The 20082-nt window shown below is 38.4% G+C and overlaps 3 protein-coding genes across 3 annotated transcripts in view; 2 read left to right on the top strand and 1 right to left on the bottom strand.

Annotated features, from left to right (window-relative positions):
- The first annotated feature begins 22 nt into the window (after positions 1 to 22).
- LOC129565065 (NADH dehydrogenase [ubiquinone] 1 beta subcomplex subunit 10) lies at positions 23 to 1179 on the top strand. The gene is made up of 3 exons (XM_055439423.1): positions 23 to 261; positions 484 to 759; positions 904 to 1179. The coding sequence occupies exons 1-3, from the start codon at positions 171 to 173 to the stop codon at positions 1041 to 1043; spliced, it is 507 nt and encodes a 168-aa protein (XP_055295398.1). The 5' UTR covers positions 23 to 170; the 3' UTR covers positions 1044 to 1179.
- An 8-nt stretch (positions 1180 to 1187) lies between these two features.
- On the bottom strand, positions 1188 to 4088 carry LOC129565064 (ATP-dependent DNA helicase PIF1). The gene is made up of 5 exons (XM_055439422.1): positions 3192 to 4088; positions 3080 to 3124; positions 2843 to 3003; positions 1964 to 2630; positions 1188 to 1782 (listed from the first exon to the last, which is right to left on the bottom strand). Exons 1-5 carry the CDS (start codon positions 3940 to 3942, stop codon positions 1409 to 1411), a joined length of 1998 nt encoding a protein of 665 aa, XP_055295397.1. The 5' UTR covers positions 3943 to 4088; the 3' UTR covers positions 1188 to 1408.
- Positions 4089 to 11902: 7814 nt separating this feature from the next.
- The window catches only part of LOC129565061 (ski oncogene-like), a 124594-nt gene continuing 116414 nt past the window's right edge, over positions 11903 to 20082 (top strand). The window contains exon 1 of the mRNA XM_055439418.1: positions 11903 to 15257. Coding sequence (XP_055295393.1) covers positions 14358 to 15257 — 900 coding nt within the window. The 5' untranslated portion in view covers positions 11903 to 14357. The remainder of the gene's footprint in view (positions 15258 to 20082) is intronic.

Genomic DNA, 20082 nt, shown 5'->3' with positions numbered 1-20082 from the left:
ACGTGACAGCTGATAATTTTGACATTTGACATAATTTTTTCCATCACTCCGAACGAAAACATTGTAGGCAAAACGCAAAAGTTTCTTTTCCTTTCGGGTTTGCATTCGAAAGTTTTGTTTTTCTTGTATTTTATTGTTGGCATTGGACGAAAAAAGGAAATTAATTGAAAATGCCGGAGGAAGCGCCAGCCCGTAACGTTATCGAGCGAATGGTAAATCGTGCATGCAATGTATTGGAGGGTCCTGTTGTTTGGTTCAGAGGTATTATCGTGATATATTTTCCGTATTTTGAATTATTTTCCGTGTCATTCGATTCATCGTCTTCGAAAAAGGTTTGGTCTAAGCATTACCATTGAGATTTAACTTTGAATCCATTGTAAAATTGGTCCAAATCTTCTTTTCATTGTACGTCAGTGCAAATTACATAATACGAGCTACGCATATTACCTAACCACACTTTTTGTTTGTATTCCAATTTTATAGAAACGGTTGTTACACCAAACCAAAAACAATATCCATGGTATCATCAGAAATTCCGTCGTGTACCAACGATTGATCAATGCTACATGGACGATCCATGCTGTTATCATGAAGCCAATATGCAATTCAGACGCGATAAATTAGTCGACAATGAAATTTTGAGCATTTTACGTCAACGCTTCGAAGATTGTGTTGCCTATGAAACACCAGATCATGTCGAAAAATGCACACCACTCTGGGAATACTATCAAAGAGCCGAAGCCAATTGGTTTTCCAAATGTGAGTTCAATTAAAAATGGGGGTTTAAAATGTTGAAAAAGATGGAAAACTCCGATTCGAAGCCAATTCACTTTGAAACGAAGTGTTTTTTTCCAAAGAGATTGATCATTTCATCTGCTAATTCCATCAATTCTCGTTTCACAGACGGTGATTTAGGATTTTACGGAACAGCTGTAGCTGCCTTTATGAAACAAAAGCATAGACTTATCTGGGAACGTCGGCACGGTAAGATTGGTAGCGGCCGAAAAGACCTTGCAGTTGAATCAGCTGACTCAGACAACTGAAAATCTGGTCGAATTTCCCATTTTGCTCACCGCCAGCAAATGGTGTTACCGATGAAATACAAGAATACTAGTAGATCCAATATTTTGGTAAAATTAAGCAAATCTGATAAATAAAATGATGAAAAAAAATGGAAATTTTCGTTGTTTTTAGTCACTTATTGAAAAGATATGAATTCTTTATTCAGTCGTTTCTGAGGTCAATCATAATTAAGATTTTCTTTGCATTTTTCTACAAATTATTTATAAATATTTTCTATTAAAATTCGGCTACTTTTTTCTATAAATACAAATCTGAGCGAAAATTCAAAAATTCTATCTAATGAATGAAATGGTAATACAGAATATGTTGATGAGAGCCTCTCTTTTTAGCAAATATTTACAAGAGGTTGATCCATAAGACTCTTCTTGAGCTTAGCTAAAGTGGATTTAGCCTTGACATCGTTTGCGCTTCTTGATCGCCCTCCGAGAGGAATCAATGTTTGATCATGTAGCTGTCGACGGAACATTTTGTAGAAGCGCAACACATCCGGGTCAGCCCATACTTGCTTCATGTCGAAGTCCAAAATTCGAATGCTATCCAAACTTTGTGCTCGCGACAGTGCCACGTACGCTTGACCAGCTTCGAATACTTTTGACAGAGACATCTCAACACAATCTAGTGTCAGTCCTTGTGATTTGTGAATTGAAAACGCCCAAGCGAGCTTCAACGGAATTTGCTTTCGTGTTATCAATGTTCCAGCTAGAAATAGAGAAAAATGGGTAAAAATTAGATCATATTTCAAAATCATTTGCTCAACGAGTTGTTTGTTTTCAAGAATTTCGAATGAAAAAAAATTGAAATAGCTTCTTCCAAATAGGAAAAGAAAGGGAAGAAAAAGTAAAAAATGAGACAATAATTCCGTTCTAAAAGGTATACAAACCTGGTGTTTTGATGATCCATTTCTCCGGCTTTGCCGTGTATTGCTTGTTATTCTTCAATTTGATAATTGGCAGCCCACCGTTGGTAGTGAATCCACTGACCACACCGCGAGCCCCATTGACCAAACCTTCGGAGACGTTGATATTTTTCAAGAGCATCACTTGAGCACCAATTTTTAGCGTCAATCGTGACGGTGCCATCACTTGACTATCTAGCTGCTTTGTATACGATGAATCACTGTCTTGAGCTTCAAAGACCCGTTCCTCCGTTTTGAGATTGGACAATTTGGATTCGTTGATCAAATTCGAGTCATTTGTGTGCGAGCACAACTGAGTTGCCAAAACGCCATTACTTTCGATCTTTTGCTTTGAGGTGGCCATCAAGCGCTTGGCTATTTCGTCATTTACGTGACCCACACGAAGGAAATTCAAAATTCGAATAAATTCGCTGTCTTTTTGCCGATGAACTTGTTTCAGTTCGTAGGAAACCGAAATCACTTTGAGCCAAGTTTCGGTTTGGAAACAGAAACGCTTGGACTGAGATTGTTGCGATGCATACGCAGTTTTGATGACCGGCGGCAATTGCAGAAAATCACCACACAAAATCAATTGGATACCACCAAATGGCTTGTCATTTCGTCGAACGTTTCGGGCAACTGCCTCGATTTTCTGAAAAGTAGACCGGAATGTTTTTAATGCGACGAAAAATTGAAATCAACGATCGCTAAAAAACTTAACATCAAAAAATGTGCTCGTGTTCAAATTTTGATCGAAAAAAAATGGACGTCAACTATTTTGGTTTTCATTCAAGCGAAGAAAAAAATTCTTTTGAAGAAGAAAAAAAAAACTTTTTCAAAGAATTCAAGAAAATTCTCACTAACCTCAAAATATTCACCATCCACCATGGATATTTCGTCAATAATAAGCCGTTTGCACTTGCGCCATGCTTGTGCTGATGCCGGACGAGTGGCTAAGTCGATGCACCGTTGCAAACCAGCGTCACCGGCTCCAATTCCGCAGAATGAATGTAACGTTACACCGCCTGTAAACCAAAACAACAACAAAACACTCATGTCAGCAAATAGCGTTACATTGCTACTGTGTATTGTTGCACATACCAATCAAGCAAGCAGCAACACCAGTCGATGCTGTAGCAACGGTACCTAGAAACAATGCATTTCCCATTAGTTTTATATGTTCATGCGAAATTCCAAAGAATAATCATCGTACCATCGGGTGGCAAAACCGAGATAATTTTCTTCAAAAGAAAACTTTTGCCCGTTCCGGCACTTCCAGTGAAGAAGACATTTTTCCCATTAATGCAGGCTCTGAGCACCTCATTTTGTTCGTCATTCAATCGAATTTGTGGTTCAACTTCAATCGGTTGTTCAACATTGGCTTTTTTCATCAAATTTCCCTTCGCGTTTGATTCACCTTTTGCATCGCTTCCAACTTGGTCAAATTTACGTTTCTTCGATGGCGGTGATGGTGTGGTTGGTGTTGCTCTCGATAGACCGGCAAATTTTTTGGCTCTAGCCAATTCCAAATTCGTCACTGGGCTGATATCATCGAATTTGCATGGATTTTCACTAAGCATTCGAGTTCGAACATCTTGCACTTTGCCCGTTCCATTTCCATTCGCTCCATTTGCTGAAGTCATTTTAATGAACAATGTTCGTAGAAAATTCATCAACAAACCCGGTGGTGCATTGGATGCGTACAGCATACATTTGTCCCGATTGAATTTGATGCTCGCTTTACCTTCGCTCATGAACTTTTTGTGCACCAGAATGTCTTTGAGCAGCAAACGTGCGGTGGTCGGTCCCTTTTCGGTGCTCACTTCAACAAAGAGTTCACGTGTATCGCTTCGAATGAGACGCAATGTGGCCAATTTGTGGGTAATTTTCCGAACACTTATCCCTTGTGCATTCAACCAATCCAAGCTCACGGCACACGTTATCACAGTATCTTCGGAATCCATTTTAATTTTCAGTTACGAAAAAATTTGCCGAAAATGCGGAAGAAAAAAAATGTTTTTGTTGGCCCTCCCTCCAAACAAAGCAAAACACACACGCATCTGACGAAGACGCGCTAAAACAGTTCTTCGGTTGACAACCATTCAAAACAATGATGAATCAAACAGTTGTGATGTTTGCTAGTAGTGGCGCTGCAAGTGCAAATGGCATCGGGAAATACTAAAAAGTGAGAGAATTTGAATTGATTTGGGAGTTGCCGGCTTGTGACTTTTGAAAAGAAAAAGAAAATTATTGACGGCATTTGAAAATGGAACAATTTTTTATTTGATTTTACCATCGAGCAAATTAAATCAATTTTTCAAATTAAATCCAACGTAAGTGTTTCGAAAAGCAAAAATTTGATTTGCTTGCACAACTCTAACTTGCACACCGGGAAGTTCAAGTTCACACAAGAACTTTAGCCATGTGGTTTGAGTCTCGTCTAATGTGTTTGTTACTCAGCTGACAATTTGCATCAAGTTTAATTGGAGAAACAGCCCATACACCAACTTGATGCAACTCGAAAAAAATGAATTTCAAAATACAAATAAAAATGTTAAAATTTTGGTCCGTTCTAGAAAAAATAAAAAAGATGGTATAACGACTAATCGATCGATATACTAGAAATCGACGTGTAAATGCCTGAACATGCATTTTTCAGGTGAAATGTGCAAATGTAAAATCGTAGACGTTATTCCAGGAATTCAATTCGAAAGCATATAAAATAGATGGAACATCTGACAAGAAGAAATGACGCTATAAAATCGAATTGAAAAAGCGTTAGCAACAAATTGTGTTTGAAAATATTCTGGGCATTGGAGTGACGTTTGAATGATGAATCTTTTTTTCGACTACAAAATTTCGGTCGAGTACTTTGCATTTGCAATTTCGTTTCGAATAACCGCGTTTAATTAACGAAATTGGTGGTTAATTTGTTTTGGTACTTTCTTGTATGTGAGTCGTTTTTCTTGTTGTGACTGTGGTTGCCAATGCCCTAACTTATTCGATAAGACCACCATACACATAACACACATTCGCCTCTTGGCACAGAAGAAAATATATGCGAAGCCATTAAAGAAACCTCAGCAGAAACCACTGGATCCGTTTTGTTCCAGTATCAAACTCTTAAAAGTGCGGAATAATTTTCATCTAAGCAAATTGTTTCGTTCTAAGTCTCAAAGCGAGTTGGATGAGAATGAATCTGAGACTTGGGGCTGGAGAAGCATGTGTGCGGTTTTGAATGTCATCTAATTCAATTTCTTGTGGCCAGTGTGTTCTTGGCCCATCGAATTCTCGTTTTCTCGTTCTCTCTCCTCGTCTTCATCTTCTCCTCTCTTTTTTCTTCATTTCGCAGTCTAAACATCACAAATATTTGTCTATACGATGATACTTATTATTCTGTGGATCGGCTCACATATTACGGCGAATCCATTTTATTTCGGTGCTTCTTACCATCAATTGAGAGGCAATGTAATGATAGGCGCACCGTATATATTTTTGGGCATTGAATTTACTGAGGGGCTCCAACAACAGCAGCAGAAGCAGCAACAACAACAAAACATCATCCAAAAAAACAACATGGTATGTAGCCTTCCTTACATATCTCTCTCTCTGTCGACCCGACAAAGTCATGTACTTGTATAACGTACAAAGAGTGCATGGTGGCTCTATTTAAAGCGGTCTCGATACATAAAGTGCGCGCATACGTAAAGAAAATAGCAACAAAAAGCGCCAAAAAACACACACACACAACTCACACGGAATATCCTACAGAAAAAAAGGAGAAAGGAAAAAACGGCGACGACGACGACGACAGCAGCAATCAAACCCAGAAAATTCTGGTTGTACCGTGTTGTACACTTGCTGTATGGCATTTTTTGCGGTATATATATGTGTGCAGTATGAATTTAGGCATGGTTTGAATGTTAGAACTGGATAGTATTATTATTATAATATTTAGCGATTCGATATTTTTTCCTTTCTTTTTTGTGCCCACATTTTTTTTGCTCGTTAGCTTTTTGTTTTATTAAACGGGCATGGAGAAGGAAAAAAACTGATGGAAACAACAACACTACACAATGATGTGAGTATGAGTGTTGGTGTACAGAGATACTTGCGATTTCGATAGCGTTCTCGTCACAACACAATAACTATAGTCAGCAATGGGCAACATGAGGAAAAACCGAAATTGAATCAGAGCCGTAACCAGAACGTAATGCTTGGGCATGCTGAGCATCCAAAAAAAAAAAAAAATTTCCAGATAAACTTTAACAAAACCATATTTCCAGATAAAAATATTTATTGAATAAAATGCGAACAATGGTTGTTACGATTATTATGTTTTTTTAAAGAATATTAATTTTACGTTGCTTTTCATCAAAAAAATACTTAAGAATACGTTCATTCGGAAATGCGTGTAAATATTTATTTTCAAAGGCCAAAAATGAAAGATCGCACATTCGTTGCTCACTCATTGACATACGTTTCATTGTTTCTATTCGCGACAAACACGAAAAAGATGACTCACTTATAGCTGTGCTCGATCCAAACGTTTCGACCATGCAGAAAAAATCATAAACATCGGGAATCGCGATACGAATTTTATATAATTCTTCTAAGACATTAAATTTATAGTCTGGATCATTTTGTTTTGACTTTGCTTCCTCTCTCTGTAAATATTGTTTGGCTACGTTGATGCTGCTCTCATCAGGCGAATTTACACTAAGGAATAAAAGTGGCTTTATTTTGTTCAAATCCATTTCATATGCTGTGCTCAATGCTAACAATATTTCATTATTTTCTTGAAAACATCGTTCCATTTCAGAAAGAATTTTCTGAATAGTTTGATTGAATGCATTTTCTACCTCTTTTCGCGGCTCATCTTTGGTGCTCAAACCCGAAACTTCGTAATCATTTAAATATTGTGATAGTCTTCGGAATCGAAATATTTACTTATTTCGGACGGTTTGCGCGCACTTGTTTCCAAATCGATATTCGCCACTTTATCTCGTTCACTTGCATTATCAGAGACTGGTTGATCACTGTTTGAAGCTATTTCTGGAGCGTTAGTTCGTGATGCTGAAGCACTTGAAGTCGAAGCGGATTCAACGGCGGCTATTGCTATTAATAATATATTCTAGGGGACAGACACGATTAAAAAAATAGTGATATTTCGTTCAAAAATAGCAAAATTAGCAGAAATTAGAGAGACTGAAAGTTTTTTGTTCCATACATTTAGCATTGCCAATACATTTCCTTATGGAGGTTGTTTTGTTTATTTACCGTTATTTGTCAACAAGTCTGTCTTTATCAACGCATTGCACTGTACATAGTCCATAAGAAATACATAGAGACAATGCAAAAGATCGGCAGATTTTTTTACAAACAACGATGAATAAACAAAACAAAAATCTCCATAAGGAATTACCAATGCATTGGTAATACTAAATGTGTGGAAGAAAAATCTAAAAAATTAGCAAAAACTTATGGAATTAGAATCACTACAATTTAAGTCCTCCATACCATTTCTCTGAAAGGGACCAACAATAGTCTCTTGTTTTAATTTTTTATTCATTTCGAACACAATGTTTGCAATTCAACAATTGAAACTCAAATGAAGTTCGCTCAATTTTCGGCAGCAGCCAGAACGCCGATCGATTATGATTAATCATGAGCAAGCGATTGTTTTCATTTAGTCATATACCGTTAAAACAGTTGACATAATGCATTGAATTGCAAACACAGAATGCTTTGAAATTTTTTAAGCAGTTTGTTTATCAGCTGATTGAACTGTTGATCGCAAATCTGCTGACGCGACAATATTGCGATTATGTAAATACATGGAAGATAAGCCACAGTACATTGTGTGAACAATCCAAATGGCATGAGACTAAACAATAGTGAGTGAACGATATATTGTACATTGCATTTTGGATATAGCTTGCTTCTTGCTCTTGAAATTATAATAATCGACTAGTTGTTGTTATTATTGATAGCTGAGCGAATTTCATTTGAATTTTGCATATAAATTGTAGAATAATACAATTTCTTTCTGAGTCGAGCATGCTTTGGGCATGCTCAGGCAATTTTTGGGCATGCTGAGCATACTCCGCACCACTCTGGATACGGCTCTGAATTGAATGCAAAATTCACTGTGGCATGGGCTCGATAATAGCGCCAATGTAGACGATTCTATTTGCTTAAAAAGTTTTCTCTTTGCGTCGCTTCTCGAAAACATTCTCAACCGCTGACTTTGCTTATTGAGTGAGACTACACAGTGCTACATGCATTGTACAAAGTGAACATTGGTGTATGTATAGCAACCGGCACAAGATATTTACCGAGCAATAGAGAAGGAATGAGAGAGAGAGAGAGAGAGAGAGAGAGAGAGAGAGAGAGAGGTGGCGAGAGAGCCAAAAGTCGGAGCTTGGCGAACACGACTTTGGCAAAGAGACACCAAGTCGCTCGAGAGAGAGAGAGAGAGAGAGAGATACACAAAACCGACAACAAAAGCAAAATCCGAATTATGCGATTGTCGTTAGCATTTTCAAATAGACGTAGACAACCTTCTTCAATTTGTGTGCGCCACACCAACGCACACACATTATATTTCGAGTCGTCGTTGTCCCGAAACGTTTCACATTTCACTGAAACGCGCGCGAGTGCCTCTCAATTGATACAATAAACGCGAGGAGACCGGACAAATGTATGTGTAAAATTCTATTAGCTCGTCTGCTCTACATGACCTGTTCATCGTTCTGTTCAACTTACAAGCAACGAAAAACGCAAAGAAATGAGAGCAAATTTTTTTTTATCCAAAACCAGAGAAAAGAAATCGAATTGGAAAATGTAAATTCAAAAATATCCATGTAAATAGGACGCGCGTGAAATTGGCGTTCTTCTTTTGTTTTGCTGCCTCGTCGAAACCAATCATTTCTAGAAATGCCATTGTCCAAAATCAATAAATTTTGAAATCTATTTTACCCATCAATTTAATATAATTTTGAGCTGCAAACCGCAAAGCAAAAGCAATTTAATGTTTGTTTCTATTTCGATAGATTTTCGCTAAATTGGAATGATGTATGTTGTTGAATGGATACGGGGGCACCCATACGCGCTTATTCAAAAACTGACGGACGGAATGAATAAATTATGATTATTGCAAATGAGACTTGTATTTTCTCGAAATTCCGAAATCATTTTGGCCATAATCAAGTTGGAATGAATGGGCAAGCGGAATAATGAAACGTAATTCTGTTTTTAAATGAAGTGCCTCTGAGAAAAATTTTCAGTAAAAAAGCCCCACAAAAATATTGTCTGAATAAGATTTTCATACAAATTTTTATCAGACAATATTTTTGTGGGGCTTTTTTACTGAAAAATTTTCTCAGAGGCACTTCATTTGAAAACAGAATTACGTTTCATTATTCCGCTTGCCCATTCGAATGGTCATTTTGATTTTGTGTTATTAAACCGTTCTCGTCTGGTGTGTGTGTTTTGGCTCGATAATTACTCAAACTAGACGAACATCGAAAACACGACGAATATAGACGTGTATTCATTGGGAATCATTATAAATTGCCATTCAAAACGATTCGCCAAACTTTGACTAGTTTGAGGAATAGACGACGACGACGTCGTCCAAAAAAACGCATAATATTGGCAAGCGAACAGAGTAAAATCGCGCGACAACACGCAAAAATAGAGAAAAAAAAAACAAAACAACACACAAGAGAACGGAACGAAGAAGGAACAACAGAAGAAATAAAAAAAAAAAACAAAACAAAACACACACACATTGCAAATACACACAGCATGACATTATTAAAAAAACGGCGACCAAGAAGCAATCGAAAAAAGAAAAAAAAAAGCGGTTCGTTTTTTATGCCGTCGTCGTCGTTTGCTTTTGGATTCATCTTCTATGACCAATTGATTATATTGGATTATTGATGAGTATGACTGTGCAAATACGTGAATATGTACAGCTCGGTTCGGTTCGGTTTGGCTTGTGCATGTGACTATGTATGTGTTGTCTATGTATTTTTTTCCTAATGTCGGCCTTTTTTCATGTGCCCGCGAATCGCCGACATCAGTGCGACAATGATGAGACGAGCGAGATAGAGCGAATGAAGAGAAGAGAAAAAAGCAGCAACAAAGCCAAACAGAAACGGTTGAGTCTTTAGCTTACCACTATTTGAACTATGTTTATATCGATTGCTCGCTGTTTGTCGCCATTTAAAGTGCACACCGAAAACCGCGAACGAGCGGGCGCGCGAGAACGACAGAAAGGGAGAGAGAGAGAGAGTTTTAGTCGCCCCGTGTACTTGTACATAGCCATATTCCCACAAACAGAGAGAACAGAACAGAAGAGAAACGAAGCGCGATGAAGAGACGAGTTGAGAATGAAAAAAAAAACAGCAACGCGAAAAAGCAAAACGAGCAGCAGCAGCAGTAACATCTGTATATATGTGTCGCATAAGTTCGTTAGTGGAAGCCGCCATAACAAAGTCAACTTCTGCATATTTTAATATTCTACGCTAGTGCCGAATATGTGAATATATTTGCCGTCGCGCAACAACGCTCACATGTGTGGGAACCGCCGTTCTGTGCAGCGCGACACAAGCAAACCAGGGTAATCTCGGTGGTTAAGCCGATGACGCCGACCGCTTCAGCACTCGCCAATGGCATCGGCTCACATTCATGACCAAGCACACATACTCCCGTCGTCGTCACCGCCACCGAGCGTTTTTTCACTATCGTATTTTCCTCGCTCCGCGCGTACTCGTTTGCATGCGAAGCGTTTGTCTGTCTAGTATGTCGCACATTCTGCGACCGCCGTCGTTCTATTGACCAGCATGAAATTATATACGCGTATATTGAATTCACTAAACCTCATGCACATTGACTAATTTAAACGAATTTGTGTGCCCATGTTCAATTCTTCGTTCATTTTTTTTACTTCGATTTTTTGCTGGCTGTTTTTTTTTATTTTTGCTCTTTTTTTTCAAATTTACCACATTTTATCGTCGATTTGTTCTTTTTATATACAAAATCTGGTCCAAAATAAAAATATCGTGAAATTTTTTATTTATACAAAAAGGTCAACAATCTCAACTGATTGTTGAATTTTTTTTTTTTAAAATCAGCTGTAAAAAATTCCACTCGCTAACAAAGCAAACTCATTTGAATGTAAACGATCGTAGTCAAAGAGAAATACTTATTCGAATGTGTGTCCTTCACACAGCCGATGCGATGATAACGCATAAATCGTGAATCCGTAATTCAGACTCTGGTTTGTCACACACAATGCAATTTCGATAAGTATTACAGTGGCACTCGCACTTTAGACGTGTTTGTGTAAAAATCGTCTGGCAATGAGCAGGATGGCAAGAGTGTGTATGTTGCGCAAACGAACGAGTTGGAAGCGAGAGCACTGCATTGGCACTGTATGTTCTGAAGTCGCTGTGTGTATTTTCTCGGGCGAGAATGGATGTGTAGACAATGAGAGAGCAGGAGCGAACCGAAAACCAGACAAGTAAATATTGCACATATACATGGAAAATAGCGCGAAGCGTCTGCGAGCATTAACAAACGGCGAACGAGCGAACGAACGAATAAAAAAAAATCTATATTCACATAGTCAATGTTACGCATATATACTATATATACATCGCATACATAAGCGCGGGTTTGACTCATAACAGCAATGAGTTGGAATCGACCGCGCGCGCGGTGAGCAGAGAGTGCGAGCACGCACAACTACATTGAATCGGGTGTATGGATGCCGCTATACCGTCGCCGTCGTCGTTGTCGTCAGTGTTGTTGGTGCAAGACAGACACGCAGACATGGCTCGCATACATGGAAAATATTGAATGCGCCGAGACAATATGTATATGCTACAAACACAATCATACAACACACTCGGCATACAGAGGTTGCGTATTTTGCCAGACATTTTATTTAAAACAGAAATATTCTGTTGATCAAAGTGAACGGAACCGTTCGGTTGATTTTTCTGTCGTCGCACATATTAGGGAAACAAAACGTTAACGAAACAGAATAGCAGTGTCAACACTGGGTGCATATAATACGTGAGACACAACAGTTTTGACCGATACAAATCCAGATAACAAACTCATCATTCAGTTAAGCAATAGTTGTTTTTTTTTTGAAGAAAAAAAAAAAACTCAGAGAAAATTCGAAAAAATCCAGGAAAAAAAAACAACGATGAAAAAAAAATTGACTCAGAAGGTGACAAACTACACTTCCGATGTGTTTCATTGAATTTATTGGACAAGAAAAAAAAATCGCATCGAACACACTGCACAGCCACACAATCAGCAGGACGTCATCTATTCAAATTCATTGAAATTTATCGCTTCAACTCCTTCGATGAATAAATTTAAATGGTTAAAAACAGCTTGGTTTTTATATTTAAACGAGCGAGATAAACAGAGTGTGTGTGTATATATGTGCCTAAAAAGTGATTGATCTCGATTTTGTTCGATTTGACGAAGTGAGTGATTCAAAGTGAAGTGATTTTACGAGGAAAAAAATAGACGAAAACAAAAAAGAAAAGAAAAGAAAAACACACACGGCAATCGTGAAGCATGCACAATGAATGAAGCCGTTCGGTGAAACAAAACAACAACAACGAAAAGAAAAAAGCGTAAAGTAAAGATTTCATTGACGAAGTCAAATCTCGGCAGGGTGTTGTTTATGCAAACTCACTCAGTCTAATTGATAAACAAGTGAGGAATCAGTTCGAAATTCCGTAAATAGTAAACAATCGAAGAGAGAATAACAACAATAAACTGTCGACTGTCAGTAAAGAAAGAGACACAATTTTTGCATGCAGATAAGCCGATTTGTAGACAATAAACGATTAAGAGAAGAAAAAAACGAGTCAAAGCTTTGTGTCAATAAAAACCGACGTGGACGAGACCGAAATACATTTTTAACCAGCCGATCAAAAATAAAATTTCGTGTAATCTTACATTCGATTTGATTGAGAACAAGCACAACAGTGAAGTAAATAAGAAACAGAGAAAAAAAGAACAAAACACACCCGGAAAAAGAGAAGAAACAGACACACATGTCTTTTTTGTTGCACGCATCAGCAATCTTCCGAAAAAGACAAGAATTTTTTGTTTTCCTTTAGCGCAAGTAAAACCAGTTTGTGCTCTGTTCCTTTCGCGTTCCGCATGAATTTCGCGGAGACATTAAATAAGGAAACAATTTGCTAGTGAGATAGATAAATCGCGCGCGCGTCTCGCTCTCTTTTTGTTAAACCCGGTGTGTATATGTAATAGATAATCGTTGTGTGAGTGGGCTGTATCAAATGACCGTATGACCGACGTCGTTTTTTCGATTCAATATCTACATACAGCATTATTATCGGTGTACGCGGCTCATTCATCTAGAGCATTTCAATTAATTGCAATCTGGTGTTTTCATTTTGGTCTATCAGTGTCTGTATATTCCTGAAACGATATAAAAATATCCGAACATACAAAACGGAGAGAATAAATAGCAGATAATCAGAGAACGCTCGCTACGGTTATTTTTTATTCGCCCGCTCTTGTTCTATTCGCCGGGTCATAGAAAATTGCCTGGAATTGTTTTGAATGACAAAAAAAAGTACATCGTCAGCGGCAGAAAAAAATCATATTGTTGCAAATTGACGGCACAAACACGAAACGACACAATATCATTTCGGTGTTGCCTGTGTGTTCATTGTTTTTACACACACAAAAAAAATCGCCGAGATTGCTGTTTGCACATACACACACACACGCAGGAAAAAACCCGGTGTTATTGAGAGCCAGTGACAATACAAAATTGAGTTGTTTCAACGAAATCGAGATTGCTTTTTTCGCATACGTTTCTCTGGCTCGTAGAAATAATCCAGCCGAAAAAGAAAGCATTGATACAGATACAAAAAAAATCTGTAGTCGTTCAGCAGCATCAGCAGCAAGCAACACACATCAACATCAAACATCCGGCAAAATGGATAAATCATTTGATTGTTTTAAATTCTGCATTGGTTTCATTTCATTACGAAGCGTTCAGCGATCAACAGTGATGATTTTGCACGAATAGAAATCAAGGCAAATTGAAGACAAGTAACAAACACACAGAGAAAAAAATCCGCACACGAAACATATATAGAAACGTCGATTGAATCGATTTGAAGGAGAAAGAAGTGAGTAAGCAAAAAGAGAGACTCTTACGAACAACAAATAAAAGTGACCGAAAATAAAACAAGTTAAAGCAATCTCAGTGAAATCGAACAAAAAAGAATCTAAGCAGAAACATTAGAATCATCTTCGAAAGACGACACCCAACAACAACAACAACAAAAACTCACACACAACGAAAATGAATGAATTTGTGACGCCACATTCATTGCGAAGCGTGTTAAAAATTTACCAAGACAGTGCAACAAAGAGTTTGCAGGGTCCTGGCTCTTCGATTGTCGTCCATTCATCGTCGTCGACGGCGATGAAAAAAGAAATCCCATCACCAGATCTCCGCGATGAGCCACACACGCCGGCTCCACCGCCATTGCAACCACCCGAAATACCACAACCAGTGCTATCGGCCGCCGATACCGGTCGCAGCGTACTCTACGAAACCATTTTGGAGGGCAAACAAATTGGATGCTTTTTGCTGGGCGGCGAAATGCGCCTATGCTTTCCACAAGTGTTGAACAATGTACTGATGGACTTTGGTTTGGATCAAATCAATCGCATCTTCGATGAATTACGCATTTTCTGCTCACAATGCTCACCCGATCAATTGAATCAATTCAAAGCCGCCAAAATTCTACCCGAAGACGTCAACACATCCGGTTTGATTACGCGCACCAATGCCGAACGCCTGTGCAGTGCATTGTTGCATCGTGGCGATCGGCCGGTTATTGCAAAAAATGCCATTTCATTTCGGGTAATTCATCGATGCTTTGGCAAATGCGAAGGTGTTTGCACACCAGAACTGTACACATACAAAGAACCAGCGTGCATTCGATGCATCGAATGCAATCTCATGTTCTCACCGCAACGTTTCGTATGCCATGTCCATTCAAATCAAGAAAACAGCACATTGCACTGGGGCTTCGACTCAAACAATTGGCGCGCTTATTTACAAGTCACCGAAGACGAAGAGAATCGCGAAAAATACACCGCATTGCTGGACGAGCTGCGAGAACGGGAACAACGCGAACGCGATATGTTGATCGCATTGAATGTTCAACGGGATGTCAGCAATCTCAAACGAAAGGTAAGCACTTTTCTTTTGTCTTCTCTACATCCTACACAACAGAAAGTTTAGACGAAACGGAAAAAAAGACAGAAACAAATTAAATCGATAAATATTTTCCTTTAAGCGATCAAGCTTAGGCATTCATTTGAAACACAAACTCAAACTCTTCGTTGATCCATCGGCAAGATTAAGTGTATGTCTAAGGCTAGTAATTTTCTCAATCAAGAGCAAAATATTTTGTCAAAGCGATAAATCGCCGTTATTCCCACACAAAAAAAAACAACAAATAATAATCAATCAAGTTGCTACTTCAGAAATCTCAATCGATTCGTTGGCAATAACAACGTCTTTACTTGAGACAATTAACGCTCAAATGATACGTTATCTATGCAAAAATGAGCCCAGCTCACGCTGCCTACTTTTGTAACGTAAGCAACGCACATACACACATGACAGAGAATGATAGTAATTATTCGCAATATGTGCCATCATATTGTTTGAGCTGTAAAATGGCTTGAAACATCAAGCGGCAAACGTATTCCCCCGAAGTCAACAACTTTACGCGTATCGCCACTACACGTATGAATGACTTACAGGAAGATAGATGAAGAGAGAGATAGAGTAAGCGACGAGAGAATGTGTGCACCCATTCTTCGATGTCGATCAGAATCAATGATAAAGCAGAAGTATCCATAAATAATAATAACATTAATACTACATTGGAATCAAGCGAAAAAAAAGCTCATGAAAAATACATTGGCAAAGCAAAGCGCGTCTACATTTTTCAGTCGATCTCTCGTGTTTTGGCGGCGCGTCAGGCGACGTGCGAACAAGATTGAACAAACACAGGCCAATAGTGAGAGATATAATATGAGCGTGAGCGCTAGGTGCGCGCGCACACACACACACACTCTCTCTCTCTTTCTCTCTCTCGCACTCGATGTAAGCACATACATACTCACGCATGAGTCTAAACTAATAATAACTAAAACATCTCACTAAATTCAATTTATTTTGTTTTTGTTTACGTATTTTTCTAATGAGAGCTCTAGTGATAAGTTATAGAGCTCAGTGTGGATCAGCATATAATAGTCGTCATTTATTCGGCCATATTTTTTTCAAGTCGATTATTTATTTTGTTTCTTCGTTGTTTCTGTTTCTTCTTCTTCTTTTTTGTTCCTTTGCTGTGTTGTATTTCCGAACACTGTTCGGCGATATCTCAAACGGCAATAAACAAACACTTACACCAGGGCACCTCGATTGCGAAATTGCGCTTTTTGTTTCAATCGTTTGGCGCATTTATATTTATTATGGCTTTCTGCGATTTCTTGCACTTACTTGAAAATTATAAATTTAGAACGATTTTTCGTGCATCGTCGACATCGCCGTCGTCGTCATCATTCTGAGCTACACCGTGTACGAGCTCTTTGTTTCTTTTGCTGTTCATTTCTTCTTTTTCCTTTCGTTTATAAGAACATCTCGATTTCGCACGGTTGAGATGTAAAATATCAAAATCCATCTAATCTAATGACTGTAATAAAATCGGCGAGATCGCGCTTTGTATGCATGTGACGTAATTGTGTGAGGCACAAACACTCACTCGAACAACCAAAAATAACGGTCAAGTGTTTATAAATATCTATTTGCAGTGGACGCGCTACGTTCAGCTATGATGAGTAGAAGGAAAAAAAAAAATTTCTGCGCCGCTTTGAAATCATAATAATCAATTTGATTTGGTGCAAAATAAAAAAAACGATAATTGTTTTGATTGCAGAGTGTCGGTTGCAAAGATGCATACCGAAATCGCATTAATTTTCTCGAGGAGAAACGTCACTTTTTCTCTCGGTGTGTGCTGTGCTGCTAAGTGTTCGCGGTTTTGCATGTCTCTTTTATGACTGTATGATCACATTACTCAGATAAATTGGGTTAGTTTTGATATTTTTCATCGAGCCGCCGATTCAAAGTTTTGTGCGTGTGTGTGTGTGTGCTTGAATGAGAGAAAAAGGCGGCCAACTCGCACAGAAAACTCTATTTGATCACGAAAAAAAGGAAACAAAAAACGAAGAAATATTTCGCATTTGTCGAACGATATCGAGAATGTATGAATTGTTTATGTCTATGCATGTCTCGAGTATGGCAAGAGTTAGAGAGTACTTTACCCGATCCATCAATTGTATGTGTGTACTCGCGAACTAGGACACATTTTGTTTGGATTACAAATCGTTATATTCACATGAACCGAAAACGATTCACCCAAATGATTCGTTGTAATTTCCTTTTTGCCTCATTCCACACACACGCGCTTGACGCGGTTCTTTTTCTCTCTCTCTCTTTTTCCATTCTGTTCTGTTCGTCGCTCATTTCGAATTTTGTTTACGCTTCGGTTTGCACACATCATTTGCGAAATTCCAAACAAGCAATGCGGTTCGCTAGAATGCCGGGACAAACACAAATATTCATCCGGCGGTGTGTTTTTGCTTCCAGAAATTATGCTCAATTTCTTGCCCATGTTGTTGTTGCTGTTGCTATTCCTTCAAAAATATGAATTTTAATTTCTCGTGAAATGTGGTGTGAGTGTGTGTGTGTGTGTGTATGCGCGCCGAAATGGCGAAACAACAACACCGAAACCGGCGCGCCAACCAATTCAGACCGAAAATATCTATAAAATTTCTATAAATAAATAAATATTCGCCGCGCTATTTTACGCACTCGCCATGCCCCGTGTGCGACAACAATTACAAAATCGCGCATTTCTACGACACTATTCTGTCTACACTTTGCAAGTAAATTGTAATTTTGATTGCTCACGACATAATTGAAAAATAACAACAACGAACAAAAATTATATATCGCTTTGCTGCGTTGTGTTTATGCGTTGCTGTTCTGGCTGCGTCTATAAATACAGTGCCTAACAGTTAAAAATGAAGCGAGAGAGTGGAAAAGCTGAACGAAAAATTGTGTTCTTTCGTATTCGTTGTTGCTTCTTTTTCTTTCTTCATTCGCTTGTGTCTTTCTTCAATATCACCTTTTTGTCATCTCTTTGCCTGCAACTGTTCATCATTTTAAAAGTCAAAAATATAATATTTGGTGATTTTAGATGAATCGAGGCAAGGATCTCGAGAGATTTTCGAAAAGACCTGTCTTAATACTTATTTTTCTCTATTCTCTCGCTCTCGCTCTTTTTCGTGCTGTCATATCTCAATAGCCAAACATTTTGACATTCTGTTCGTTTTTTCTTCTCTCTGTTTTGTTCCCACTGAAAATGTGGAAAATGAAAAAAATGCAGAAGGCATGGAAACAAGAACATGATCATTTCGCTTAGATTCTCACTAGATGTTAGATTTGGAATGAAAAGCAGACTTTTTGACGCTAATAAATTTCAGTTACATTACATTAGATTGGCACGGGCTAAATGTAGTTAAACCATTTTTTCTCCTCTCTGTGTTCTTGGTTGGTTGGTTGTTTTTCGTGTTTTGGCTATAAAAACCGGGAGTGTGACTGTGAGAGCATTTAGCGTGAGGCGACGGAATGAGATAGTATGAAGCATCGTAAAATCGCATCTATTTTGGGATTATGCCGGGCAAAAAACTAACGGCCAATTCAAAATATCGCTATTTTTCACATATAATGTCGTTGCTGAGCAGTTATGGCTACCGCCTGAAGCGAAAGTGCCACTCCAAGACAATTTTATTATTTATTTAATATCACTTTCGGCTCTCGATGGAATGTTTTACACGTAAACCGAAACAACAACATGCAATGCAAACAGTATTATATGGTTTTGGCATGCAATTTAATGGAAAATAATCGCTTACATTGGTGTGAATGGTGTTATGCTTCGTCTAAAAGAGCACATGCGATTCAGAATCATTTGAACGGACACAGATTTGGAGAGAGAGAAAGAGAGAAACAGTGGTGATTATTTCGAGCATTCAATGCTTGATTTTCAATCGACCACACAAAACAACCAGATTTGTTACTTCAAATGGCCATTTCTTGTTTTACAAGCATCAGCCAATTATCATTTAAAATAACTGCCGAACTTTTTGTAAAAAAAAATCATAACATTTTGTTACTTTCAATCGTTCGATATGCACGAATCATTATTAACCATTAGAATTTAAATTCAAAGTAAGTACAGTGTGTGTCGAAGGATTTTGGCTGCGAGGCAAACAGTGGAAATTTACTGCGCTCGAGTTCATGGCACTGTTCTCGGTCGTATAAATTATGTTTGTCGTAATTGCATGCGATTGATGGTTTTGTCCCCTTGAACATTGATTTCGACAACACTTTCTCGCTCTTGTTCACGTGCTTTCTCTCCCTCTCGCACATAAAACACCTCCGAAAGGCTCTCGAACTTACAAAATCGCCGAACAACGAATCAAAGACAAAAGAACGACTCATAAAATTGAGACCGAATCAAAAAGTCTGAATCGTTGGAAACTAAAAAATTCATCGTGCCGCCGATTTTTCGTTGGTGAGTTAGTCACACAATCGTCAAAAGAATGCGTCTATTTTGACTGGGTTGATGGAAAAAAATGAGATTTAGTTGAGTGGATTTTCGGTGAATGTTATCGATTCATCATCGTTAGACGGCGGCGGCATCGACGAGCAATCGAGTGTGAGATGAAGGGAGTTTTCGATTAATAGCGAAAATAGTTCGATTCGGCGAGCGAGAAAGAGCCAAAGAGAGAGAGAGAGAGAGAGAGAGAGAGAGTGAGAGAGTGCGCGCGAGAAAAGCGGCAGACAAAGTTATCTTTTCGGGGGGAAAACTACAAAAGCAATAATAATAAATCAAATGGCAAACAAACGACGAGAACGCACCAGTTGACGGCAATCGAAG

The sequence above is a fragment of the Sitodiplosis mosellana genome, unplaced genomic scaffold (genome assembly GCF_009176505.1).
Source record: "Sitodiplosis mosellana isolate CC-2019 unplaced genomic scaffold, AAFC_SMos_1.0 Smas_scaffold_2, whole genome shotgun sequence".
In the NCBI taxonomy this organism is placed as follows: domain Eukaryota; kingdom Metazoa; phylum Arthropoda; class Insecta; order Diptera; family Cecidomyiidae; genus Sitodiplosis; species Sitodiplosis mosellana.
This window is presented reverse-complemented; position numbering and strand designations above follow the sequence as displayed.